Here is a 20000-nt window from a genome sequence, read left to right as displayed (position 1 = left end):
TCTACGAGTTACTAGACATATCGCTTATTTCATGAAACATTTATATATATATATATATATATATATATATATATATATATATATATATATATATATATATATTGAATTGCCCAATAAATAATGTAGCAATAATAAATATCATAGTGTTATTTATTTAGATATAAAATACTAACAATATTTAATAGAAAAAATACTATTATTATTTATTTATATATAAAGTAATAAAAATTTTTATTAGAAATTTATTAGCTTTTTTTTTTAAAGATATAAAATATTATAAATTGTTGGTATATACACATATGTACAGTTACAGCATTGTTTATTTATTTGGATATAAAGTACTGTAAATTTTAACATTACTTATTGGCCAACTCAAAAAGAAAATATATATATATATATATATATATATATATATATATATATATATACTTACACATATACATATAAGTATTGAATTGATTAGTATTCTGTGGAAATATCGGCCATGTTGGAAATTAGTTGATAAAAATTGATGCAATACTTTTCTGTATATACATACATACATACATATATATATATATATATACATATAAATTTATATGCACACTGCATGCATACATATATATGCACACACACACACTCTTATATAGTTTCAATATATATAATTTATCATCACGAATGACCGCTTTGTCCGATAGATCCACCATTTTAGATTCTAACGCATGAATTATGAAAGGCAGAGAGAGAGAGAGAGAAAGAGAGAGAGAGAGACAGAACGCTTTTATTAATCCCTATGTATATGTATGTGTGAGTCTGTTATCTTTTCTTCCTAAAACAGTGATTGATTTTTATGCAAAACAAAGTATGATTTCATAGAAAGTGACACTGTTTTTTCCGTTGTTCTATTAACACCTTCTCTTTTTCTATTCGGCACTATTATTTTCCTATAATCAATTTTTCTGTTTGATACTCAATAATATATACATACATACATAAAGTTGCGCACAGTTATTAAAATATTTAATATAATAATCCATCGTATATCTTTTCGTACAAAACGAATGAGGATAATAGATAAAATAAAAAGGATTAAAATATATTAAATAGACACACACACACACGCACGTACGCACATAAAGAAATCAGTTACAATTGTACAATTGATTTAAAATTTATTTACAATTTAGATTTGATTTAGAATTGATTTACAATTGATTTAGAAGTTAAAATGATATTTTAGATTTTTTCTTCGATGATAAATTTGATTTAAAAAAAAGAAAAAAAAGAAAAAAAAAAGTATGAAACTGTGCCAAATCAAAATGAAAGTATATAAAAGGGAAAGAAGAATAAGATTTTTGAGGAAATTGTGAAAGAATATACGAAAAGATCGATATATATATATATATATATGTATGTATATTTTTTTTTTTACGATTATACTCTACTCTTTAACTCTTTTTTTCGGAACCCAATGCGTATGTGAATGTGTTCTACGTATTAATCGGTAGTACGAGAACGAAGCATTGAATCCTAAGAGAATAGTTCCTCGTGTGCGTATTTTTTAACTCGCAATACGTGATTTCTCCACGTGCTGTTTTATTTATAAGTCTACGGAAGATGTATGTCTATATTTTTGAGGTTAACCTTAAAAAAGCGCATTGGGGTCGGACTTAATATATACATAGCCGGAGTAAAATTTCGTATTGAAGTGTACAAAAAAAGAAGAAAAAAAAAAAAAAAGAAAAGAAAAAATTCAATAAAAGATTAACAAAAAAATAAAAAAAGATATATGTATATATATATATATATATCTGATGAAAACAAAAAAATCGTGAATAATTTATGATAAAAAGATGGATCCAAAAAAGAAGAAAAGAAAAAAGAAATTGTATTCAAGGCGAAAAAAAAAACAAAAGAATTCTAAATATTTCTTTGTAAATTTGTTAAAGATCCATAACAACAAACGAGTGATAGTTAATTGACATAGATGCAAGTCCGTATGTATGTAAACGAATGTTTCATTCGAATGCTTTTGAGAGAGAACGTGACAAGAATATTTTTTATGTTATTTATTATTCGAAAGCTATACAAGCACACGTACGTGCGTACACACACACACACACACACACACACACACACACATACTGAGAGAGAGAGCGAGAGATTTCAAGGTAGCTTGGAAATGTAATATACGTAGTTTTTATCGTTTAATAACCATACTCGAGTTTGCACGTGTTTCATTTTTTATCGAGTAATTTTCTGTCTTATGACTCTTGACATAACCTCTCTTTCTCTCTCCATCTCTCTCACTTTTTTCTGTCTATCTCTCTTTCTCTTTCTCTCTTTTTTTTTCTCCTTTTTGGCTGTGTATGTGCGTATGTTTGTTTATTTTCTCTTTGTCATAAACAAAACTTCAATCATTCCGCAAAGAAAAAAAAATAAAATTAGAGTTAAGGCTAATAAAGCTGGTTGATTGTATGGAAAGTATTGTATAGACAGCTTTTTCTTGTTCTTTTTCCTTATTTTTTTTTTTTTTTTCTTCATAAGAGAGATTTTTAATTATGATCGTTAATAAATGCGCAAATATGGCGTTTATTTCTCCTTTCTCATCGTATCTTTTGAAATATTATACTATCGATATATAATATATAAATATATCATGTATCGATCGTTCTTCTTTCATTATTATTGTTATTGTTATTATTATTATTATTATTATTATTATTATTATTATTATTATTATTATTATTATTATTGTTATTATTATTATTATTGTTGTTGTTATTATTATTATTATTATTATTAGTATTAGTATTATTATTATTATTATTATTATTATTATTATTATTATTATCATTATTATTATTATTATTATTATTAGTATTAGTATTAGTATTATTATCATTACCATTATTATTATCATTATTGTTATAGTATTTATTTGTTTACACATAAAATTGCGTTTTATCACGTTTATATTATTAGATTGTATAGCAATATCGCATTGTATAACAATAATAATTTATATCATATTCTTAATCGAAAAGTAATTAAATAATTAGGACATCGTTTTAGAATTAAAAAAAGAAAAAAAAAAATAAATAAATAAAAATAAAAAAGATAAAAAAATTTATATATATCGTGACGAAATAGAAATAAAATAGATGGAGAGTATTCGTGTGATATTATCATGAATGTTTGGTATAACATGGCCAATGAAATAATTCAACAGTTTGTTTATTTTGAAAGAGTCACGAGCTCCGTTAAAGCGATCCATGAATCGATTTAAACGGGAGATAACATGTATTTTTTTCTTTTTCTTTTTTTTTTCTTTCTTTATTTCTTTTTTTTTTTTTTTTTTCTTTTTACTTTTTACGTCCGCGCGCATATTTGTTATGTCGTCTGTGACGCGCACGTGTCATATAAAAACGATAGATTCATTCTCTTCAAAGGTAATTGGGAATCATATCTCATGATGATGTCATCAATCGCAAAATCGTATTGCGCATATGGCATTTAGTAGTTTTGTGGAATCGTGGCTCTTAAACGGGGAGAAAAAAAAATAGATTGCGAAAAGGGAGAGAGATAGGCCTACCGGATAGAATATTTAATATTTATTATTGTTATTGATTATTAAATAAATTTGGGCTATTATACGGATTAGATATTTCCTATGGGTAGATAGAAAAATAAGTAATATAGATTATTACAATTATATTTCTATAATCGCATAGTTAATTGTATAAAAATATTTAAAGAAAAAAAAATTTATATAACGACGAGTATTTTAAAAATTTTGAATATGTATTTAAAATTTAATATATATATGTGTATATATATATATATATATACACATATATTTATATATAAATATTAAATATATTTTATATATATATATATATATATATATAATAATAATAATATTATATGTATATATATATATATATCTAAACGAAAAAAGCCTGGTTTGACCTTAAGTCGAACGATAAAGATCACAATCTGCTTTTATCGATAATCTCAGCTTTGCTTGAATAGCATTTCGTTTCCTTTATCTTTTTCTTTTTTTTTTTTTATTATTATTATTAATATTTTCTTTTTATTTGTTTTTCTTTTATCTTTCATTTCGTTCGAATTCATTAAATGTGCTTTAACATGCTCGCTAATTTTCTTTCCTTTTTTTTCTTTCTTTCTTCTCTCTTTCTTTCTTTCTTTCTTTCTTTCTTTCTTTCTTTCTTTTTTTCTTTTTTTAATACATATGAATAATATTTATTATATAAATAATCGCTTTTTTAATCTTATTCCAAATGCATATTTACATACAGGATAGAATTTATGATTATTAGTTTGAACATTTGAGATTGTGATCTTAACATAATCATGCGTTCAATGATGTATGTAAAGACGAACACATAAGGAAATTCTTTTTTTGTCCATTTATTTATTTATTTTTTTTTTCTTTATCTTTATCTTTATCCTTTTTTTCCTCCTTCTGTTTCTTTTCCTTTTCCTTTTTTTTTTTTTTTTTTTTTCTATAGTTCAAACACGTTTTTTATGACGTACATGTACATACATTATTTAAACAACGCATGTATAATTCATTTATATATAAACACAAAATGTATAAGTTATTTTTACATGAACACACACACACACACACACAAATATACACAACAAGCCTCGTTTCTTAGTACATAAAAATTTTATGGAAACGAACTTGTTGTTTTATCAAATTATTATCTAAATAGATATTTTTAAAGATAAAAAAAAAATGGCATGTTTAATTTTAATCATTAAATTCCATCTTGAATGTATTATTATTTCGGTATTGTTGCTGCTATTGTTGTTGTTAATGTTGTTATATTGTTGTTTTTATTATTGTTTGGTATTGTTGTGGTGAATAAGCAATATTACTTATCTTTTTATTCTCTCCTCCTCTTCTTTTTCTTCTTCTTCTTCTTCTTCTTTTTCTTCTTCTTCTTCTTCCCCTTTTCGACAATGAAGACAATAAAAAGAGAAATAAAACATACTTTGAACAATATATTACGAGTGGATCTGTTTTTATTTTGTTGATTTTTTTATTTTTATTTCTTTTATTTTATTCATTCATTTGTTTAGTTCGTTTCTTTTTTTTCTCTTTTCTTAAATTAAAAAAAAAAAATTTCTAATTCTGTTGCTTCCTACGACATTTGTGACGTATGTACGTATGATGACGTATTCAATTTAACGTCGATTATACATAATACATATTTACATCATATATATATATATATATATATATATATATATATATATATATATATATATCGACTTATCGCTAATCGTAATTAACTTTCTATCGAACGATACTTTAAAAGCGATGACATCGATTAGTCATTGCTCTTAACCTCTTTACTACGTCATCACTTTTTATCGATATACACATATACAACGTGAATCAGTCGAGAGGAAATAAATTATCGACATCGTTTATTCTTTTTTTTTTTCTTTTCTTTTTCTATGTTCAACATCATATATTTCTTTTTTTTTTTTTTTTTTTTTTGAGATACGTGATACATGAAATTCGATATACGTACATATATATATGTATATATATATATATATATTATATATATACGTTACAAATGAATAATTGTTTGAACTAATGCAAAGATTTGTATAATGTGAAAAAAATTTTATATCGATATTTTCATATGTGATCGTATATAATCGATAATCGAATCGATGATCGATAGACAGACAATTGAGAGATATGCGAAATCGTTTTATGATAATAATCGTGATATATCTCTTATTATAATATTAATCGTGATAAATATAAATATATATATATATATATATGGTCGAGTTTTATGTACTTATGTGTAAATAATATTAGTTAGTATATAGAGATAATATAAGAAAGTATAAGTAAGTGAACCTTGCAAATGGGTCGTGTTTAATTATTGATCATTTACTTTCTTTCTTTATTTATTTTCTTTTTTATCTACTAGAATGTCAGGCGTTGTCCTTTGGCATTATTTAATCTCGCATGAACTCGTTTATATTTTAATTTATTTTACTTTATTTTTTTTTTCTTTTTTTTTTATTTTTTCTTGTCTAATCTCTCACACATTATAAACGTGTTCGATAATATTCATCTTTTCGAAAGATATTACGTGTCACAATAATTATTTGATAGGAAAAAAAAAAAAGAAAAAAAAAAAAAAAACTAAAGAAGAAAAAAGAAGAATTAGAAATGTACGACGTGAAAAAAATTTAGATTTTTTTCTAACCTATTTTTTTCAACGAATTCTCGATCATCGTCATTGTCATCGTCATCGTCATCTTCATCGTCATCGTCATCTTCTTCATCGTTGTCTTACAAAATCATTGAATTGAAAAAAGCACTCTATGCATTATTATATTTTCATGTTTTTACAATGTTATTAGAAATGTTTCCCTTATTTTCGTATATATGTATAGCTTATATTTATATATATATATATATAAAAAAAAAAAAAAAAAAAAAAAAGAAAAAAAAATACGAAATTAATATAGCAAACGAATAAGAGAAGCAATCAGGAAATTTATCTGGCACGAAACGTGTATCGAACATGTTCGTAACTTTTGACTCGTACATTCATGATTAGATTTGATCTTTCAAGGGAGGGAAAAATGAAAAAAAAAAAGAAAAAAAAGTGCAGAAAAAAAAAGGAAAAGAAAAAAAAGAAAGAAAAGTTGCCAAAGGCAAAACATTATTTACCATGTAAATGTTGTTTCGAAGTTTAACGATACTTTTCTCGCTTCACAGTGTACCTTTTACGATCTGTTTGATAAGAGAAGAGAGAGGGGGAGAGAGAGAGAGAGAGAGAGAGAGAAAACAAAGGGAAATCAAAAAGAAAACATTAAACGATCGGATTTTTTAATTTTATGCATGTAACAAAAACTCTGTCGAACATGTTCGTACTCGTTTATTTTAAATGATTTAGGAAAAAGATATTATAAAAAAAAAAAAAAAAAAAAAAAAAAGAAAGATCGCGATAGACGCGAGGATAGAGATCGGCTGAATGATATAAAAAAATAATAATAATAATAAAAAAAAGAAACGCAGAGAGAGATAGAGAGAGAGAGAGAGAGGGAGAAAAAAAATGATAACGTGTGCTAAAAATTTTTCAGTTCGTTGCTTATTGTGTACGAAGGATATCAAATAGAGGAATTCACAACGCACAGACATACAACGTCCCTTAGAGTCGAGGAGGAATCTAATGACTTGAGTTTCATGGAAAATACACCAGGCGTTTCGGATACGTGTTACGACGCTGATACGAGCAATAATTCAACGGATTATAATTTATTGGCACACGAGGAAGTAAGCCAGGCAGCATTGCACCGTGGTTTTGGTGAGGCTGCCGCGAGGGGTGCTAAAAATACAACAGCATTTTATCCGGTTAACGAGGAAACCGTTTTTATGGATCCACCACCAAGTTTGATCAATACAGTTGTCCAATCGTCGTCATATGACAATTGGATGTTGTATAGTAGTAGCAGCGGTGAGGATTATTGTTTTGGTCAGCACATAGCTGTAAATTCGGAGGACACAAGTTCCGACATTGATATTAGAAGTGAATGCGCATTGAAACGTAACAGGCATAAACATCGTTTGCGTTCTTACGACGACGTTGAACAGGATCAAGACGAGTTAAAGCCAACCAGCATCTCGAAAAGATTCCGTGTTAAAACTGAACAAGCAACGACGGCCTCAGTGCAAGATGCCATGGTTGATGTTAGAATAATAGACTTTGCACATACCACCTTTGGACGGAGCAGTTTAGCTTTGGCATGTAATTCGAGCTCGATGGTACACCAAGGTCCCGACTGTGGTTTTCTTACCGGTTTGGATAGCCTAAAACGATTGTTAATGGAGATATTGACTGAAGGTTGAATACCTTGTCACTTTTGAAAACGATGATGACTATTATCGTGACTATATAAACAAATAAATAAATAAGAATATATATATATATATATATATGTATATATATATATATGTGTGTGTATTAGAGAGAATACGAAATCTCTTTTATCGATAATAGAAAAAAGAAATATAATAAAAAATAAAACAGGGAGAAGGGTATAAAAAATGCAAAATATGGTTGCAATATTTATTTTTGGACTTTCGAAAATGAAACCAGACACGATGATCGTCATTTTTCGAAACGATAGTTTAATGGGGTGGGGGAGGGGAGTGGGTGGTAGGTGGAATGGGGATGCATGAAAAAGAATATAAAAGAAAACTTACGTAATAGTAAGGGCGCGTGAAATCGATCAACGACAAGGTAACAAATTAAATAAAAAATAAAAGCAAAGTAAAGGAAAGAAAAGAAAAAAAAAATATAAATATATAAATAGATATTAAAAAGAAAAAAAAATAGATAAATAAATAAATAAATAAATAAATAATAAATAAAACAAATAAAAGGAAATAACCGAAGATGAAGTTCTTCCTATGAGAAGAGCGGCGTTAGAGTTCAATTAGAGAGTAGAGCGTGTGTACATAATATAATTTCTAAAAAAAAAAGTTAAAAAAATAATAATAACAATAACAACAACAACAACAACAATAATAATAATAATAATAATAATAATAATAATAATAATAATAATAATAATAATAATAAAAATAATAATAATAAAAATAATAATAATAATAAAAGATAAAAAGAAGCAGAATTTCGAGAATTTGTGTATGTATTTTGTAAGAAATTATAATGCAAAAATCGCGCGTTTTTTCTCTATATAAAATATAAATTACTTTCAAGTATTTTATGTGTATATATATATATATATATATGCGTGCGTGTTTGTGTGTATGTATATATATATATAGCTATATATATGCATGCATGTATGTACGTATGTATGTATGTATAAATAATTATATACCAGAAGAGACGTATGTAAAAAAAAAAAAATAATAGGTTTCATGGTTACAAATGTAGTGTATAGTTGATGAGAGATGCTCCTGCCAATTTACTTACACAACGTGACTGAAACAATATATATGTATATATATGCATATATATATTATATATATATACATATATACACATTGTATATCTTTTAGATTTGTTTCATTAGTAGAAATTGATTAACTATATGTTGTTCGTACATACACGTAAGGTAGAATAATTTAAAAAAAAAAAATTTTTTTTTTATTACATATATATATATATATATATATATATATATATATATATATATATATGTATGTATGTATGTATGTATGTATCTGTATAGTATATTCTATATAGATTTATTAGAACTGATTTCTAAAGTATTTGATTTGACGATGACTTGGACAAAACGAGATGGAACCATTCTTGCTAACATTTTAATGAAATATGTATGCGAGATACAAACTTTGTTCATTCCTAATATCTTCTTCATTCGTTCTTTGCTTCTGCTTGAACGTAAACGTTTTCTATACGATTTAGCTTTATTTTATTTTTTTTTTGTTTTTCTCTCTCTTTTACACACATATTATAGACATTAATAATATACATAAAAAGAAGACATTTATTGTGTCATTATTCATAGGACGAGTAAACCAGTGACTTCTTCTTTTTCCACGTGTTTGTTGTGTGTATGATGTGTATATATACATATATATATATATATATATATATATATATATCAATGTGTCTGTTTTGTGTCAGTATGTCTGCTGCGTGTGCCCCATCCATCAATATATATATATATAAGCATAATTTTTTCCTTTTAAAGACTACGATTTTATTGACTTATAATTTTTATTAATATGTATATCTATGTACACATCACACTTTATAAATATATAGCAAAAAAAAAAAAGAAAGAAAGAAATAACGAATTACATGTAAAAATCAGTTCTTATTATGCAGTATGTTATCTAAAAAATTACTCTTTTTCTCGCGAAATTATATCATGGAGTACATTATTTCATTATTATTATATATATATATATGTCGATTATCATAAATAATATACAGTATTATAATAACAAAAATTATATTCTTAAGACAAGAATTTTATCGACGAGAAATATTTCTTGTTTGTGTATTACAGAAAAAGAGTATGTGGACTTTCTATTAGAAAAAGTGGAAAAAAAAAACAAAATAATAATACAAATTAAATTAAAATAAAATAAAATAAAAGAGAAAGCATATTTTACTGTACAACATTCTATGGACTGTATTTCCGATATATATATATATATGTATATACACATATATATATATATATATATATATATATATATATATATATATGTGTATGTATATTATAATTTAATTGCACATGACAGATCCATTACACGCTGCTGTTTTGTAAAAATAATCCACCGCTATCATACTGATAATATGACGTTATTTACTGTTGAAAATTAGTGCATAAGTAATGTAAATATTGTAAAAGTTCGTCATTTATATATATAAAATCGTTATAACACATTCTTCCTCCGATTTTCACATTCTATATATGAAACACATATATATATATATATATATATATATATATATGTGTTTAGGAGCGATTGAAAAAGAAAAATAATGGGGGCAATATGCAAAGCAAGATATTTTATAGTAGAAAAGCAATTTATTTACCTGATCATATATAGGCTTAGCGACCTAAATAAATAAAATTAAAAAATTAAAAATATCATAACAATAATACAGAATATATTACATGCTAATATACGCGACAAGGATTAGAAAAAAAAAAAAAATAAATAAATAAATAAATAAAAGAGTGAAAAAAAAAACGACAAAAAAAAAAGAAAAAAAAGTGTATGTACAGAAGAGAAATGTACGATTCAATATGTATGAAAATTAATTGTATACATTGTATGTATACATTACCTTTTAATGCTAGTATTAACTAGCACGAATTATTACAAATTCCTGTGTATCATGTGAGAATTTATATCTTTTAAATCGGTATATATAAGAAATTTTAGGATTAGCAATATTCTGATATAATGTACATTAGAATTTCATGTCTCTTTGTCCAGAAAATAAATTAATTTTATGATATATATATGAAGTTATATATATATGTATATGTATATATATATATATATACATATATGTATATATGTATGTATATACATATATTTATCTTATTGGCTGACCTTTAATTTGTCTATAATTTTATTTTATCTGAATATTTTTTCATTTCTTTCTTTTTTTTTCTTTCTTTTTTTTTTCTATTTTTTTTTTTTTTTTTTTAATTAGTAACTGAGAATATGTGTAACATAATGAATTTTTTATTTCATTATAAATACAAGTAATATACAACAAATTGTAAACATTGCAATAAACTATACAACAATATGGCTTACAGCTATTTCGTTTTACCAATATTTTATTATTATTATTTCAATTTTGTAAATTTTAATTAGCTGACTTTGATAAGGAATATTATTATATCTTTGCGACATAACTTTAGCGAAGCACTTTGTTTTCTTTTCTTTTTTTTCTTTTCTTTTTTTCTTTCCCTTTTTTTTTTTTTTTTTTTTTTTTTTTACAAAACATTGCAAACGAGATAAGTAAACAATATGACTTAGATGAACATTATAGTATATGATATAACAGTACGATGCATGTTCTATCTATTTTATTGAGATGTAACAATTATATATATATACATATAGTTGAGAAGATAATTTAAACGGATATACATCTTTCGTGTTACACCTTAACAAAATTAAATAAAAAAAAAAAAAAAAAAATAATAATAATAATTCATCAGGATTTGTTTTAAATAGATATATATATATATATATATATATATATATATATATATATATATATATATTTTTTACAACCATTATTATATATGATTATGACATATGATTTATGTCATTTATTTAAATTTAAACGTTATCGTATCGCAGACATTATCTCTTTTATTTTTGTTTTTTTTTTTTGTTTCTCCTTTTCATTGTTTTAATTATTTATGCTCGATATCTATCGTTGTTATGTACGATATTATAAAGTTCAGCGTTGAAAATTTATTGTAAATGGATTAATGCTAATAGATCTATATCGGCTTTATTAAATTTTTTAATAAATCGTAACTATTTCCATCCGGTTGAACCGAAAATGTATTCCCTTTGTTTCCTCGTACTTTTAAAAATCCATATTCGTCGATGCCTAATATTTTAACTAACTCACTATCTCCATTACTCGATACAACCGTAACTTCGGTGTCACTGCAAAAAAAAAAAAAAAAAAAAAAAAAAGAAAAATAAAATATAAAATAGATTATATAAAATATAACCCATTAACATATAAATTTGTTAATAATATTTTCTTATTGTTAGCATAATATGAATATTATTATATACTAACGTGTGTAACCAAAATTTATAATAAGTTTGAAAGAAATAATCTATATTTCCACTTTGTACAATATCTAATAGATATTCTATTTCACTGAACGCCAAAGCAAAGTAACGTTCATAAGATAAAAGTGGCAAATTTGTTTTTTTTATTTTGTTATATTCGGCAATGACATCGTTGATACAACACGTAGGTGTACTATTTGAAAGATTAACGCCAACACCTAGAAACAATTATATTTCGTATCTGACATTAATTTAATTATATCTAATTTTTTTGTTAGTATATAATATAAACGAAATAAATAAATAAATAAATAAATAAATATATAACATTTTTATACAATAAATTTATTAATACTTACCAGCATTGCATATAATTAATGACATATCATAGTGACTAGTAACTATTATACCACCAATTTTGGTTGATTTTCCAACGTAAATGTCGTTAGGCCATTTTACTCTAAGATCTAATCCCTTTTTTTTTTTTTTTTTTTTTTTTTGAATAAAACAATTATAAATATATTTAAATAATAGATTCATTACAATCCTGAAATATTAATTATAGATATAATGAGTTGAAAAATGAATGAAAAAAAAAAGAAACCTCATATCCAGGTACAGATGTTACAGCTGATACGATTCCAACTATAACGAGATGTTGAAGTATTGAAATATGAACACCAAGATAAGAGTTTTTTGGTATGTGAAGCTGTATGGTAAACATTGCACAACCTTTGGGACTAAGCCATACATTTTTATTTCTTCCTAAAGAAAAAAAAAAAAAAAAAAAATAAATAAATAAATAAATAAACGAATAAATAAATATTCGTAATAAAAAAAAGAAAAAAGAAAAAGGAAAAGAAAAAGAAAACATCAGTTACCTCGTCCCTGAGTTTGTTGATATGGAATGACAACCAATCCGTGTTGCAACTTTTGACCATTTACAACATTCATTGATGATGTCAAGATATCTGCATATATCACCAAACGTCCCAAGTCCTTTGTTTTGAGACTCTATTAGAACGAATTTGATATTATAAAAATGATATTTTATAACATGGTTATAAATGAAACTCAAAGAATTACCTCGAAGTATTCAATTGTAGAAAAGTTATCAGGACATTGATGTATCATAACTGGAAGAAACGAGGATGATGCTGATTTATCGATATTTTTCTTACAAAATTGTATTTCTAAATTTTGCATTTTTAATGTATCATTATGCATCTTTTCTTTTAACTTTTCCAAAACCTCTAATTTTAACTGCAAGTTGAATGAAAATAATTATCGATTAAAATATGATCTCGCTAGTTATTATTCCATTTCTTTTATGAGTTTATAATTAAAATAAAAATACCTCGTGTCTGCCTAAGAAAAAGGCTGGGGTATAATTCACTGATGCTTTTTTTGACAATGGATTTACTTCTATCCCTAAATGTACACTTAATAGATCATTAAATATTTCTAAGCGTGCCAGATCACTTTTTTTAAGAGCATTAAATTTATTTTCTTCAAGCTCATATTGTGCTGGATCTGCCTCTAAATGAATCTGTGAAAATACAGCCTTACCATTGCTATCGGTTAAATTAGCAAGTATGATACTTGGAGTATGCCATGTTTCTTCCGTTCCTAATACTTTTATCCCGAAGGAATGTGACTTGCCTGTCTTATCTTTTACCGTAGCCGATACAGGAGGACTCATAGCTGTTAAGCTAAAACAAAAATATTTTTCAATATAATCATATGAGAAATTTTAACTTAAAGTTTTTTTATTATATTGTTCAATAAAATTCTTACTTTATATCTTCATTTTCATGAGAAAATCGAGTTCTCACTGGTGATGCTTGATAGCAAAAAATATGATGCATCATGCGAACATGTTTCCATTTTCCATAAGAGAAATGTACGAGTTCATGTTCACGCACCTCAGCCGTTTTAAAAGATGGAAGCAAAGTATGAAGTGTATCGGAACATAATGCTAGAAGTTTTCCACCATGAACAATATATTCAATGAGCTGAGTACTAATTTCAACCCCAACATTACCGCATACAACCACAAGGGCTGCTTGTTCCATCCATACATCAGAACATGCTTCTTCCCGTGATAGGACATATAATATATATCTAAGAAAATTAATTATTATATAAATAACTCGTTAATTTGCGATTATTTTCTAACTTATAAATTATTATCATACTTGTCGGTGCCTAATGAAGCTTCTAATACTGTTTTAACATTATCGAGAGATACAGCACTTTCGGCATAAATTAAAACATTAGGTGGTTTGTAATTCTTAGAATATGGCGTAACTGTTCTTTTTGGAGTAAGACTTCTAAAATGAGATATATATATATATATAGGTATATAATTAATATGCATAATATTCACTATAGTGAAATATAGGAAATTTACTTTATAATGGGTGTAGATACTGCTTCAGTTGTTTTTGTACTATTATCTTGATCATCAGTTGTAGATGCAGATTTTGCAATATCTTCACAAGTTTCTTTTATCTTATCCTTATTTAATGTTGTTTTTATTATATTAGATTTAATTGAAGAAACACGATTTGATTCAGGTACATCGTTGAACGTTGGTATATCAGAATCCTCCAAATTATTAACATTTTCTGTCTGCATAGATTTTGTATCAATTATCTCAGAATCTATAGAAACTGGGCTCTCAGCAGTTTGTAACGTTTTAATATTATTTGGACTTTCAATCATATTATTAGTTTCTATTTTTTCATCTGTAGATATTTGTACATTTGCGGAATCATCGTTAGGAAAAATAAATAAATCTGGCATTTCGGCTACATCCATTGATTTATTTTGTTGCGATGCTAATCGTGCAGTATTACTTATTAGTCTCAATTTCTTCACATAAGTTTCCCATTCTTCTACTCCTGTTAATTCTATATCATTGCAATGTATAAATTATATATAAATATTAATTAATAAGGATACATTTTAAATTGATATAAAATATTGATTAATGTTCTGTAACTTACTATTATCTGGTAGTGAATAAAGTTGTTCGCTATGATAAGTACATGGATACCCTGATACTGAAACAGCTGAAAAATATATCAATTATTTTTGTTAACCCTTTGACATATAAAAAAAAAAAAAAAAAGAAAAAAAAGAGAGAGAGAGCATGCATAGAGCATCTTGAACATTTTAAACAAAACAGAATCGACACACGAGTGAAATAATTGAATAATTTAATTAAATAATGTACGACGTTCACCGAAGACCATTCCTGACGTCTCGGAGACGTTAAAGTCTATAATGGCACATGAAATGAATGACGTCTCCCAAACGTCATTGTACGTCAAGGGGTTAAAAAATTTCATTAACATTCGATATTTATATATTTGTATATTTTAATGATATAGTATTTACTTACACAATATACGTGTTAAAGTTAAACCATTGTTAATATAATATTGTCCTTCCATTACAGCAATTGCAAATTTAGTTATAAGATCCAAGTCAGTCTCCATAATTATATTTAAATTTTTATCTGCCATCCAACTGATAATTAAACCATAATCTTCTAGCTAAGGCACAGGAACATAATAATGAAATAATATTTTTAATTTAAATTGTTAAAAATTTTTAATTACCTTCATTGAATTTGTGGAGATATATGGTTGATACATATTAAAGTCAGCTTCAATTAAAATATGCATTCTATAATCTTCAATTAACGATGTTACATTAATATTTTGTTTGAATATAGGTATAAAAGGATTTTCATTTTGATAGGCCAACCATTCGGACATGTTAATTTTTTGCTAAAACATAAAGAAATTTGATGTCATTTTAAAATATTGTTTTCGACTTTTAAAATAACTTTTTTTATTATTAATTTGATAAATACTTGTGGATATATAGTGCATAATCTTGCATCGCCATGACTCCAAAGTAAATCTCCAAGTTTTGCGAGTGATTTATTTTGACAAAGATGAGAACTCATAAAATTATCTGTTTCTCCATTTTCACTGCCTGAAGGACTAGATAGATTATTATATTCTGAAAGTAATAAAATAAAATTTTCATTACATTGCAAGATAAATATGATATATATTTATTATCTTAAAAAATAACATCTCTCAGATTAATTTCTATCTCGAGTGCAATTTCAGCCTATCGATAGGCAACCAGTTATACAGAGATAATAATTTTGATACTGCAACAGTGTTTCTCAATTTATAGACTAGTAAACGAATACAAATGTCTATACGATTAAATATTTAGGAATGTTAGATGACATTTTATTTCTATATTTTTAATTTTATATTTTTACTTTATGTTTCTTTTTTTTTTTTTTTTATTTCATTTTATTCTATTAATAAAATCACATCAGACAGGATTAATTCTGTATTTAAAATATTTGGTTTTATTTTTATTATTAACCTTAACATCGAGAACCTCTGAATTAATGGATATAACTTCTTTCATGTCTTTTTTTCTTTTTAATCTTATTATATGTATATATACTACTACTATAAAATAATTGAAATAATTTGTAATCTAATAAAAATTACATGTAAAAGAAGTAGTTCCTTATGACTATTATATTATAACATAATAACAAAATATATCTCTATTTCTATATAAGATTGTAGAAATATTGTAAAGAAATTTGAAGAACATACATCAATATTAATAATGTCTAAAATATATTTGTACCTTCATTAATGAATGCCAATGGTTTAGCATAGAGCATAATTGATGGTTTATCGTGTTTTGTTCCTTGAAAAAAAGCACATAAACGTGCTTTTAAGGATGAAATTCTCCATGTCTGAATTGTTGTCGCTATCATATATAAAAATGTTAATAGCATCTTTCTGGAATAGTATCCTATTTGATAGAAGGCTCTTGCATAAATACCTGTATACATAATCCTTATTGAAAGACAATGTATGCATCTATAGATATATTGTATGCAGTACTTTTGTAATAATTTTATTTATTGTTTAAAATGAAAATTAATATAAAATCTTTTACGATGATACAAAATTAACAGTTATAATGTTTCTTTTATTTTATTTCATGCATAGCATTAATTTCTATACTGAAAAGTAAATAACTTAAAAGTCAGTGAATATAAGAAACTGATAATAATAATAATAATAATAATAATAATAATAATAATAATAATAATAATAATAATAATAATAATATATATATAAAAGTTAATATGTATACATATATATATATACATATATAGATATACACATATATATATATATACATAAATACATTATATAATACTGTATTTATTAATTCTAAAGTAATTTCTTCATCAATAATTTATTTATTGATTCAACAAATGAATAGTATATAAAAAATATTAAAAAATGGCAGGACTTGTGATCTGAAAAGAAACGAATTTGGTGGAATGGATAAACGTATCGTAATATTTGTCAAGTATTTCCGTAAAATTTTGTTATCTCCAAATGATGCATTGTTTATATTACTGATAAGAAAAAGAAAGATAAATGGCGGTAAATTTTTTGGTTTTACACCTAAGGATTAGGATATTATACATTTATATATTAATGTATTGTAATCATTATATAATTAAAAGTGTTTATAAAAGTTAATTTTTGAATGGATAAGGAAAGGATAATAAAAAAAAAAAAAAAATAGAAAGTACATTAATAATTGGAAAAACCACGTGTAATCGTTTGATTAATTATTACTTACCGGACAGAAAGCAAAAAATCTTTAACTTCCTTAGATTTAGATAATCGTAAGCTACGTATAAATATATGTTAAAAATAAATAAGATCCAATAATATTAGCAATATTGCAACACACAATAATCATTTGATGTTCCCTATCAAATGTTTCAACGATTAATTCTTAAAAACATAAATTTGTTTGGTCATACTAACAGACGATTTCAGGCCATTTGCATTATTTCTCTCTTTTACTATTGGCTGTTCAATGTAATTCTAGTATTGCCATCTTGCAAAAATAAAAAATCCTGTTTAAAAATTATATATCTATATAAGGAACATTTAAAAAAACTAAACTATATATTTTATATAAGGAACATTAAAAAAAAAAAACTAAAATATCTAAAACGTTTCCGAACGTTTTTGCAAGCAAAGAATTATTTAAGCAATAGACAAATTAATATTAATATAAGTATACATATATGCGTATATATATATATACATATATACATCTATTAATTACGTATTTATTAAGAATATCAGAAAAGTATTAATTTATTATTTTTACACTTTTTATTCGTCAACATTCAAAATTCGGATATTTTTTTCCATATAGGTTGGAATATGCATTGGATAATTTTATAGATATAATTAATAGTGTAATACTTGATTGTATTAGATCTCTCTAATTACTTTAATAATTATGTTACATTTGTTATTAACAATGAAAAATCTGTGAATAATATCACTATAAGTGACTAAAAATTAAAGGAGGGCGCCATTTTAAAATCGACGCGTACATCGTTGCGCAGTAGTTACGCCCGGCTATAGAAAACATAACAGGTGTCAAAGCGAGGTAACACTACCGATATCATTGATGTGCATCGGTGATTATTTTGATCTTACTTTAGAAAATAAAAAATATAAATGTATTAAAATATATAAATCGGAAATTCATTACTATCATGTTAAGATTACGATCACGTCAACGGAAGAGTATATTAAAGATGGGTTAAATGTTGATGAAAATAAAGATTGTCAAGGAAATACGCTTGACAATTTTATTATCCGATTATATTGAAACATATACAAAATGATTATATTTTATATTTTGTGCACAATTCTCAGCGTTTTTACCATTCTTTATTGGAATGGCATGTTATGGTGCTGCTTTTATGGATTATTAACCATACTTTGTCTCCTTATTGGCCCTTTAGTGGTTATGTTAATAAATATAGCATTATCATCAAAGCATCAAACAGGTGTTGGCACTGTTAAAACACTTGCAGAGATAGATGCGTTTCGTAATTTATTAATGGTATGTTATTTTATTTAAAAAGAAAAAAAAAACAGATAACTTATTAAACAATAATTAATTAGATTTGATAAGAAATAATATTTATGTCTTTTTCTTTCATTATAGAAGGGATACGAAGCCAAATTATCAAACATTAAAAAACAATCTCGCTATCCAATGATTTTTAGTCGTTTAGTAGATGGAGCTTTACAAAATCTCTTAGATTTAGCTTTTCAAGATTTTATTGGTTGTTGGCTTAATGATTTATCATTTAATTCTGATCAGATATTAGAAAATATGAAACAAGATGTTTGGGGTGCTATACAGAGTCTCCATGATCGTTTATTAAGAGTCGATCATACTAAGCTAGTAGTATTTAATATAGTTAATAAAGTAATTTTTCATTTTGAAAAAATTAGAATAGCACAAGCAGCTTCGTGAGTATTTATTTGTTTCATTTTCAAAACTTAACGTATAACCCTGAGATAATAATTTAATCATTTTAGATCTGTCGGTGAAGAACCTGTTTTCATTTTATCATCGCATTTGATGTCCCCTGTAGGAGAATTGGAGTATTTAAGAAAAGTTAGTGAATTGTATATATTGTTTCTAATGCCACGCAGTTACTCTCTTTCCCCAGCAAAATTTCTCTTGAGGGAGATTCTCA

The 20000-nt window shown here is 25.1% G+C and overlaps 3 protein-coding genes across 7 annotated transcripts in view; 2 read left to right on the top strand and 1 right to left on the bottom strand.

Moving 5' to 3' along the window:
- The window catches only part of LOC124424372 (inositol hexakisphosphate kinase 1), a 27545-nt gene extending 16514 nt beyond the window's left edge, over positions 1-11031 (top strand). For all 3 annotated transcript variants that reach the window (XM_046963319.1, XM_046963320.1, XM_046963322.1), the window contains one exon: positions 7135-11031. In XM_046963319.1, coding sequence (XP_046819275.1) covers positions 7135-7900 — 766 coding nt within the window. In that variant the 3' untranslated portion in view covers positions 7901-11031. The remainder of the gene's footprint in view (positions 1-7134) is intronic.
- Positions 11032-11911: 880 nt separating this feature from the next.
- On the bottom strand, positions 11912-18296 carry LOC124424283 (biotin--protein ligase). 3 transcript variants are annotated; one of them, XM_046963108.1, is made up of 17 exons: positions 18062-18296; positions 17243-17426; positions 17042-17167; positions 16230-16381; positions 15973-16143; positions 15753-15906; positions 15355-15420; positions 14757-15258; positions 14542-14676; positions 14141-14467; positions 13701-14055; positions 13430-13606; positions 13225-13357; positions 12948-13108; positions 12703-12817; positions 12348-12561; positions 11912-12208 (listed from the first exon to the last, which is right to left on the bottom strand). In XM_046963108.1, the coding sequence occupies exons 2-17, from the start codon at positions 17250-17252 to the stop codon at positions 12037-12039; spliced, it is 2970 nt and encodes a 989-aa protein (XP_046819064.1). In that variant the 5' UTR covers positions 17253-17426; positions 18062-18296; the 3' UTR covers positions 11912-12036. The 3 variants fall into 3 exon arrangements, with proteins under 3 accessions (XP_046819064.1, XP_046819062.1, XP_046819063.1); XM_046963106.1 differs by having other exon boundaries at positions 17042-17426; XM_046963107.1 differs by lacking the exon at positions 17243-17426 and having other exon boundaries at positions 17042-17242.
- Positions 18297-18853: 557 nt separating this feature from the next.
- The window catches only part of LOC124424255 (sorting nexin-25-like), a 6114-nt gene continuing 4967 nt past the window's right edge, over positions 18854-20000 (top strand). The window contains exons 1-3 of the mRNA XM_046963034.1: positions 18854-19354; positions 19460-19770; positions 19840-20000. The exon at positions 19840-20000 is cut by the window's right edge and continues 9 nt beyond it. Coding sequence (XP_046818990.1) covers positions 19130-19354; positions 19460-19770; positions 19840-20000 — 697 coding nt within the window. The 5' untranslated portion in view covers positions 18854-19129. The remainder of the gene's footprint in view (positions 19355-19459; positions 19771-19839) is intronic.

This window comes from Vespa crabro, chromosome 5, assembly GCF_910589235.1.
Source record: "Vespa crabro chromosome 5, iyVesCrab1.2, whole genome shotgun sequence".
In the NCBI taxonomy this organism is placed as follows: Eukaryota; Metazoa; Arthropoda; class Insecta; order Hymenoptera; family Vespidae; genus Vespa; species Vespa crabro.
This window is presented reverse-complemented; position numbering and strand designations above follow the sequence as displayed.

What these genes read in the sequence shown, in the direction of transcription:
- LOC124424283 (XM_046963106.1), bottom strand. Translation starts at nt 17,252, where the DNA reads ATGTATACAGGTATTTATGCAAGAGCCTTCTATCAAATAGGATACTAT. An exon ending in TCTCCACAAATTCAATGAAG is followed by an intron (nt 15,907 to 15,972) that starts GTAATTAAAAAT and finishes CCTGTGCCTTAG; the next exon opens with CTAGAAGATTATGGTTTAAT. An exon ending in GTATCTACACCCATTATAAA is followed by an intron (nt 14,677 to 14,756) that starts GTAAATTTCCTA and finishes ATCTCATTTTAG; the next exon opens with AAGTCTTACTCCAAAAAGAA.